This window comes from Cordyceps fumosorosea (genome assembly GCF_001636725.1).
Source record: "Cordyceps fumosorosea ARSEF 2679 chromosome Unknown scaffold_118, whole genome shotgun sequence".
Lineage (NCBI taxonomy): Eukaryota > Fungi > Ascomycota > Sordariomycetes > Hypocreales > Cordycipitaceae > Cordyceps > Cordyceps fumosorosea.
The window spans coordinates 4,049-13,744 of record NW_017387418.1 but is presented as its reverse complement, the minus strand read 5'-3'; the positions used below and the strand labels follow the sequence as shown (position 1 = coordinate 13,744).

At 40.8% G+C, this 9,696-nt stretch overlaps 1 protein-coding gene across 1 annotated transcript; it reads right to left on the bottom strand.

The window, feature by feature from the left end:
- Positions 1–8,961: 8,961 nt before the first annotated feature.
- Positions 8,962–9,324, bottom strand: ISF_09978 (hypothetical protein; the record flags this gene model as incomplete). Its single annotated transcript, XM_018853577.1, has 1 exon — positions 8,962–9,324. The coding sequence occupies one exon, from the start codon at positions 9,322–9,324 to the stop codon at positions 8,962–8,964; it is 363 nt and encodes a 120-aa protein (XP_018699235.1).
- Positions 9,325–9,696: the final 372 nt, after the last annotated feature.

Below are 9,696 nucleotides of genomic sequence, written 5' to 3'. Positions count from 1 at the left end.
TTGGGCCGCCTCCCCGGCTGCCTTGCATACATTCTTGATTCGTAACAGCTTAGCATCTAGATAAAGAGCCACAGTCATTATGAACCAGTCGTAATATATCGCTAGGCGCTAACCCCGAGTAGTAGTAGTGTGGATACTAAGCTGAACTAAAAAATCGTTATTACTCGAATTAATCTAGTTTAGTTGAATTAATAGTATAACCTAACCTAATTAGTTATAGTTAGATATAGTATTATGAAGGATGCTAAGGCGTACTGGCTCTATGCATATGTATAAGCTACTTAATGCCCGTAAGGAGTTTATACTCACGAATCTATGTGGCTGTGCCTCTAGAGGGGATGTAGTGAAGAGAATTCCATATAAAACTATTATAGTAATAGCTAGGATAAATTAGGTCGCCTAAAAGAGTGTTAACTTTTGCTTAATATTAATAAGGAAGTAGGTCGTAATACAGACGTCTATAACGCCGTAGGCAGTAAATGTTAAAATAACGTCTAACCTAGTAACGATTAGATGCATTATTAATAGCGGTGTAGTTCTAGCTCTTACTATATACTGCTCCTAGGAGCCTGATCTATATGTAATACGGGCTTAGTTAACTAGCGGAACCGACTGGAATACGCCTTATGGTCAGTCGTTATCGTTATAAAGCACGACGGAGTTAATGATTGTTACACAAAGCAGGGGGTCGATAGCGCTTTATAGCTTAGCGTCTATTTTCTAATTAAAAAACAAACGCTAAAGCTAATAGTGGGCCGTGGCTAGCATCCTTTAAATCATCGAATCCTAGTCAAGGCCGCCGCCCTAGCGACACTATAACGGTTGCGCGTGACGAACAATTATCGGCCCTTATAGTTATAGACGGTTCTATTCCTCCTACTTGGTTTAGAGAACACTCTCTCCATTAACATCTTTTCGTTTCCCACAGAACAATAGTCTCTTTAGCACTTTCTAAGTTGCCATCTAGAACTCTATATACTCTAGCCTTTAATCAGCTGACTTTTAACCTTAATTAAGCGGATATTAATAATACGTTTATATTAACCATCACCCGCCGTTGTAACGGGCATGTGGCTATAGATAAACTACACCTTATAACATTACAACATAAGAGCTCCTATTATCTCGTTTCCTCTTATAAGGCTGTTTAGTGCTGCTCTAACGCGCCTTAAGAAGACATGCGTTACACCCTCTTTAACAACGGCTCGTGGGTGGCTAATGGCAGTCGTCACTTGGTTTCTAGCGACCTACACTACACGAGGACTTCCCCAGACATACAGCTTCCACTTAACACTAGGCTAGCACCTAAATTAAAAGAAGTCACTCTTTTAGTAGATAAATTCTTTTTAGGGTTTACTGCCTTACTTAATAAAACTAATAGTTCGTTAGTAATTAAAGTGGCCTAGAAAGGAGACACTAAGAGGAAATCCTTACTTAGTGTGTAGGAGAACTCTACCCACTATAGAGAAGATGTTTTCTCTATATTAGCACAGACGATAAAGACAATAAAGAAGGAGTAAGCAAAAGCAAACTACCTCTATTAGCTAAGCTAAGTAATACTCACTTATTTAGTATATATATAGACTAGAGGGAAGATTAAATATAGTAAGCCGAAAAAAAGCATACATAACTGTTTTATAACGTGGTCTTAGAGGATCCCTAAAATCCTTTAACTTTTATCCGTCGCTAGTACGGCCGCTCTCCTAATCCTTACTACTCTTAGAAATTCATTCTTCTTTTTTATGGATCTCGTCTAGAAGTCGTAAGAACATATGGAAAATTTTATGAACACTGTATAGGAAATACTAAGGCTAAGGCTCTTAGCTATTAATAGGCTTTTATAAGGTACTATTGTTTATAATTAAAGAGTTTTAACGTTTAATCCTATAGTATTCACTTACTAGTATCTAACCCTACAGCTACAGACGCCCGTTATAAACGAGGATATATATAAACAACTTAGTGTAGAAGATTAAGTGAAAGTAGGAAGTGAAGTCTTTAAGGAGAGAACCATTAGGGAAGTTTTTAGTTCTCTATAGAGTTTTCTATCTACTAATAAGGAGGAACGTTAAGCGCGGCAAAACAATAAGGAACCAGCGTATTAATAGGCAGCTATATAGCTTTAAAGCAACCATATTAATCTAACACCCACGTATAACTAAGATTAAACTCTTAATATAGTAAACGAAAATACTCCTTACCCTACTGGCCCTTTGTAAGGCATTTCTATACTAAATAGATGGCTAACTAAACAGCCACTACCACTCTAGGTGACACCTATCCAAGACACGCTCACTAACGCTGCGTCATAGGTCTGCTCGCCTTATTATAATAGAGACAGTGGCTACGGCGGCAGTGTAGTATCCTCGTAATTCTTAGTAGCAACATCGGCCATACTGGCACTATTCAGAGGCAGCGAAACAACTAATCCATACAGCCGATCTGTCTCTCTCTAGGGACCTAAGCGTCCTAATAATGTGCCCACAAGGCCGATCGGAGAACACAGAACAGTGCTACTAGATGAGGCTCCGCCGCCTACTGCGCTAGTAACAGGTAGCTATTCACATCTAATAGTAGGCGAAGCCCTAGTGCCTAACGACAGTACCGCCTAGAATCCAGCGTACGATGCTATAGTCCTAAACGAGGATTCACTCTTTCTACCGTCCTAGCCGTCTATTGGCAGTGGTTATACGAGCAATATGGGGAGTCAGTAGGTGCGTGGCACTACTATATCGCTGGCATCATCGTCTGGCCCATTTTTGCTTAAGACTAAGGGCCGCGTAGAATGGGATCGTGCAGCGGCTAGGCAGAAGAGGCCATAGGTTAGAGATAATACTGCCTTAAAGAGGCATAGGCTAAGCGTAGAGGAGATTATAGAGAACTCGGATGCTAGCTAGGTGTTAAATGTGGACCCAGTAGTGCGCTCCCTTTATAACACTAATAGTACAGTAATAGCCTTCTAAAGTAATAGTGCTGTACTGACTACAAATGTATCTACTAGGACCTTAGGGTAGGATTCGTTCTTTAAGAGTTTAGATATAGACGATGTACTGAACTGGACATTAATGGCCACTAACACTCTTATAGGAATAGATATAGATAGGTTTGAAGGCTAGAATCTATTAGATTAGAACATGGACTAGCAACTAGCGGACATTAAGATTATTACTATACTATACTATTTCTATACATATCCTAGCTTTATAAGAAGCAACTTTATACTGTTAGGATACTTATCTCCTGCCCCTAGCACTCTATCTTTTAGAATACTAATCACAACCCCCTCGTCTATTATAAAAACCGTGTTTCTCTAATAAGGATTACGCGTGAGGCATATCTTAGCGCCCTACTCTTAGTTTTCTCTAGCCCCTTTCACTTATATTATAACGCTTCCGTTTTCTAATATAATTATAATGCTTCTTTTACTAGCTGGTGTTTTAAGCCTAGGCTCCCCTTATTATAGTGTTATTACTTTTATAAGTCGCTTAATCTATTCATTTAGCTGTTACTCTCTTATTAGCGTCTACCTAGTTAGCTCTATCTACTTAACGCACTAGGTAAAGCTTATAACGTTATATTAGTGGATAGTGAGCTAGATAAGAGCTTCTATATCACTATCAGTCGATGAAACAATTCCCGCCTGCTTTAAAAGGTTGTCTAGCAATTGCTTAACACTGAATTATTCATCTATAATAGTAATAAACTGCTTATACTACTTTAACTACATCCGTAGTATAGTAGGGTCGTCTATTTTATATATTCTTAGTGAGGGGTCGAATGTGGGTTATACTAGTGTGTGACGCCTAAGAATAGAGGCCTAAACTAGAATCTATTATGATTATAAACACATTATATTCTAAGCATAGAAATGCTTCTAATAGTGTAATTAGATAAGGTCTAGAAATTAGTAAACAATAGCGCACACTTCTACTAGGAGAAAAGTGCCCACTACTAAATCCTAGATATCTACCCCCACCACTTCCCAGCCCTCCATATCATCCATAGAAATGGCCTAACTAAAGGCAACATCCTAGCTTTCTTCGTCAGCAGTAATAGTAGTATCTTCACTTATATAGTCGAATATAGAACTTATTATTAAGAAAGACTTAGTTAAGTCTCGCTTGTTAGACGGCGTCTCTTCAGTGGCTGCAGCAGCCGTGATAACCTTAAGCTTTTATTGCTGTCTAAGTAGATTAGGAATCGGGCGATGCTGGTTAGTTGACCTATGGATATTCAGCTCCCCCGCCTAAGAATGTCCACAGGTAGCACTAGCCGCGACTGCTTATATGTGACTTAGCCCATCTAAAATTAATATTAGTGACACTTTAGTTCCGAATTAGAAAGCAGGTAACCCTAATTGTGTCTCTTAACCTACATTATAACCCTAAAGTCCGAGGACAGGTGTTTCTAGGCCTACCCTATAGCTAAAGTATCGCTCTATCCGCATTTAATGTACTAGTCGACTTAGGTAACGCGCGTAGAGATGAAGTATCTGATGATTTACTGTATTTCTGGCTGTTTCTAGCCGGGACCACTAACTTAGACATTAAGGACAGTAAGACTCTTAATTAGGTAGTATAGCTAACGGTATTATTTTATGCGTTAGTGGCTTCGTTTCTATTTATTAGGGTATCTTTAGTAAGTTAGTTAAGTAGTCTAGGTAAAAGTGGAGGATAACTTACTTAGTGGTCTTTAGCTGGCGCTACCTGTAGGCGAAGCGGCGCGTTTAACGTAATCGTAGACTTATTGGCCTACGGCGGAATGCGTTGTACGCCCCACACTAGTGTCCATAGTTAGTGTGGAGCTCTGAATCGGTCGTTAATCGAGGGGTTCGAACATTTTCATCCCGTTAGAGATTCCATATAGCGACGCTAAAGTAGCGCTTTTGATTGCTGAAGCGCCACCCTCCGCAGCCTAAGGTGCGGTTTTAGAAGGTTGGCTAGGAGTCTTAGTGCTTAATGCACTCCTAGAGTTACTAGGCACTGGATCTATACAACACTTAGAGTCAGAATAAGCAAGGCGATGGTTAAGCTGCTAAGTAGTGTACCTAGGCTTATAGACGTATCCTATAACTAAAGCTCGGCCTTAATTGTGCTAGTCGACTTAGTGTGCTCGTACCCTGGCTCTATAGTATTAACAGCTGTCTCTAATGCGCTATTGTTAGTTGCACTGTGTTAACATCTATTAGTTTAATATTAGCAATATAAGACTTAAACACTGACCTTTAGGGCTATTCTCTTTTTAGCATCTCTTAAAGATGTCCTAGTATTGTGTCCCCGTGCTTGGATGGGCAGCTATTTGGAGCAGTCGCACTAGAGTATAAAGGCCTATTCTTCTATTAACGATGGACTTAGAAATAGAAGCATTTACCCGCACTTACGTCCTTATATACTGCTTAGCTACCTACTTAAAGATAATAATCATAAAATGGCACTAAATTAGTAACTTTAAGGTTTAGAAGATAATAAGGGAAATACAGGGTCCTGCTGAGTTTATATAGAGCTCTAAATCATCCTAGCCGGCTTGTGTATTGTGGCGCCGTATTTAAGCAATCATCTACGAAAGCTAGTGATGATTTCTAGGGTGGCTAATGCAAGATGCAAGTTAGGCACACTGTCTCGCTGTCTCGTCGTGGAGAGAAATCAGCGTGGAAATTGGCCAAAATAGACAAATGAGTAGGGATTGTGAAGGCTGTTTTAAGTGCATTTCCTGCTTAATGGTGGAGTTTAACCAACTAAAGTATATCTTATTAGCACGAACAGGCGCGTATATCGAATCCTGTAATTGCGGGAGCTTTAGTAAGGCACTATTTAAATAAGCCATAAGGTTAATAAGCTATAAGGTTAATAGTCTATTAAGATTATCGCCTATGTACTAGATTTAAGAGAAAATGACGTAATATGATCCTAGGCTCGGCTTGTTTTGCACGTGATATCCGGATGCGCTACTTTCTCGGCTGAACCTTACTATAACCTAACTGGACTCTTAACACTGCTTTAACCCTTCTTAATGCATTAACGAATACAGACGGCTAGTGCGCTACATAGTTACTTACTCTTTATACCTGAAATACTACTATTAGAATTCTGCTAGAGCCTAAATGTGCGTTATAAGGCACTAGATGAAATGACTGCCTAACTTAGGCTAGGTGCCCCGCCTTCCCTTAAATAGCGTGATAGAAAGAAATTAAAGTAAGCGGGAATTAACCTTCTTATCACTACGACTTATTCACTATAGTAGTTAAGTTTTTAGTCGCCTTCTATTGTGTCTTTTGCTAACATTTACTAAGAAAGGTGATAACGCCCTTACTAGGCGCGACGAGTGAAACATTGCGAGTTATTGGTTTCCACTAGATGCTACGAGCGATCGAACGTTCAAATTCTAAGGACTGTATATATTAGTTTTTAACGAAGAGACACAGGACAGAAAGACTCTAGAGGAAAACGTCATAGAATACAAGGATTTCGAGGTTCTAAAGGGCTACACAACCTATGTTCGTGGGGTAGAGATAATGCGCTGGGAAAATTAAGACGAAATCGTATGCTTAACTCTATATATATCGTTGATTCTATAACCTTTATTATAGCCGTACTAAATAGTAAATAATACGTCTTATGTTTTATCCTTTAGGAATAGTGTAGCTATACAGGCTATGGTCCTATACCCTCTGGCTCGTTCTGATTTCTATTATGCGCTGCTTAAGACGGCCGTCCGAAATAGTTAGGGTAACTTTAATACATTTTAAGTGGGCGCATCTGTAAACATATGCTTCATCTCTATAGGAATGGTTAATATGAATCCCTACGCGTTAGGATTCGGCTTACCTTAATCTAGGCTTTACTATTAAAGCGAGGACCTTACCGTAGGGGGGCGAAGGTCCTACGAACCACAGTCTATAGTATAGAGCGGTTAGGACAGTTCTATTGAATGTCAGTTCAATCCGCGGATGGCGTTATGCCACATACTAGAGACTAACTTCTAAAGGTTATAACATTCGTGAAGTTCCTCCTTAGCCAGTTTTAAAAGCGTATCGTATACTACTAGTGGCTATAGTTTCCTGTCCGCCGGTTCTATGTCTTTAAGTAAATAGCTGAATATGTTATTTAATATAGAATAAGGATTCTAGTTAGTAGGAGAATAAGCAATAGCCCACGAAATAATCCTATTAGTACTTAGTTGTATTATCCGTTTATAACGTTTCTTAATCACTATCTTCCTCTAGACAGTGTCTTTTAAATTAAAATTGGATTTAAGAGGCCCTTAGAAAATCAGCTTTATATTCCTACGAAAAACTGCCGAGCTTCTGAAATGGCCACCGCTTAAAACTGCCTAAATCGCTGCCTGCGCTTTGGTTCGATCTCGCTCGCTGGCCTTCCAGATTTTTTCTAACCATAAATGCTAGTGTGAACCAGTTTTAGATTTAATTATCGCCACTGCGTTTTAAAGAGTAGTAATAAGAGCTTTAAGTGCTTCATTTTAAGTTACTAATAGTGACGTAATGCGTAACGCCGGGCCTAATAAATCTAGATCTGTGGTAATGCGATTGTATAGCTCGTCTAGCTTAGCCATGTTTAAATGCAGGGCGAACTAAGTAAAGAGTTAATAAAGGGTGTCAGTAAGTAGGTTTACGGTTTACTAGTATAATTGACTATAGGGATAAAAGACTACCTAGATTCATAGGCCACATGACCGTACCTAGCTTATCCACATCCCGCCGTAGCACTCGGCGATTGGCTGGCACGCGCTGCCTACGAGTTCACGCATCCTCTATAGTGCCCCACATCGGTTAAACACGGCTGTGGCAATAATAAGGTAAACATAGCTTTCGCTTCCTAGGCAGGTAAGATAATTATCAGTCTAGTAGTTCCTGCATTTCTTATATTTCACTTCGGTAGTTAAGGGACTTACTTCCTCCTTAAGCCTTAGAATAGTGAGGTAGAGATCGTTTAGCTCTAGAACTCTGAGTTTTTTAAGATAGTATATGTATTTTTTATTCCTAGTATAATACAGCTTCACTGTACTTGATAAAATTGAATGAGGATGGGCTATAATAAACGTTAGTCGGTTTAGTACCTTTTAAGCCCCCGCCTTATAAAGGAATAATGCCTCGTTCAGCTAGAAGCATGTAAGTATAGAGTCTATGTTAAATAGGGTAGAAGGACGATCGCCTCCGCCGTGGTTTCGTCATCTGCTAAGCTTTAGGCTCCTCCTAAGATCAGGCCGCCGGATCAACTGCCTAGCGTATTGTAAGGATAGGGGGACATGGTTGGTAGGAGTGAGTAATCGCATTTAGTTAGATGGATGCTTAGATTAAGCGGTTCTTTTTTAAAAGACTGTCCGTGGCTGACCTATTCTTTAAACGCAACGGCTATAGATAATAGAATCTTTAAATCTAAACTGAGCTTAATGTCTTAGTACCTGTTTCGTATTAATACTTAGAAATGCTGGCTATTCGACTGTGTTTTCACGCACTATACTAATAATACGTGAGAATATCTTCTATATCCTACTTATTATTCACTGTTTCTCTTACTAGTATTTCACGAGCTCCTATAGCCCTTACATCCGCTGTAGGAGGGCCGTATAGATACAGCCAGTTAACACTCACGGCTGCCGTCCCCGCTAGATGTTCGCTGACAGGTTCGCGCATTATGACTAGGCTGGCTGTACACACTACATTGTCGACCTTTTGGTCTCATCCCTTGATTTTCGACCTCTAGCCTTGCTCTTGACCAGTTTGTGCGATCGCCACTGTTGTCGGCGGCTGTAAGTACGCGCCGGCACTCGTTAAAACTGTAATTGAAACGTAGTGATTCCGTCGATCGTCACACATTTTAATGTAACGTTTTATAACCGCCATTCGCTAAAGGATGCTGACGACGCCTTTCTGCACTCTGAGCCATTCTCGCTCTTAGATTCGGACAGGCTGTGAGAGGCGGGTGGGCTAAGCATGCCGGCTGTCTAAGCCCGTCTAGGCGATCGTAGTGGACGTCCTCTAGAGTGAGGCGTAGGGTTCTGACTGTAGTTGGGGCTTATGTCTACTGCCTTATGGGCGACCTTCTGACGTTTGTGCGGTCTAGGGGTCTTCACCGCCATATTGTCATCGGAAAGACCGTCAGTATAACCATCGTCGGAACTGGTCACTAAAGGCGATTGGTCCGCCTTGCGCTTAATGGTGCAGCCGCCATCCTCGCCGTCGCTATTGCTGGAACTTCCGTCATCGTTATAATCATCGTCATCGTCGTCATTACCGCCGTCGCTGTCGCTGCTACTGTCGCTGTTGGCATCGCCGGAGAGGCTGTCACAGTCACCATCATTAACCATATTGTCGTCGCCATCGATAGGCACTGAATCGTTATGAATAGCGCCCTTATGTGGTTGAGTCTGCCGCGGCAGCTCGGCACGGCAGCTTGATTCACGATTATTATAATGACTTAAGAGTGACTCGTCTGTGTCCTCTGCCTGCTTATGGCCTTGCATAGCCACCTCAGTAGGTATACTTACTAAGCGCTAACTCGAGTCTACCCTAACCCTGGACGCCTGCCTTAGGGGGTCCGAGGGGGTGAGGGACGTAGAAGGTGAGCATTATACGGCCCCATCTAAGTCGTTATTCACTATAGGTCCTAATGAAACATCCTATAGTGTATTAGGCACAGTTGTTATCGTTAATACTACTACGATAGTTAGTCTTAACAT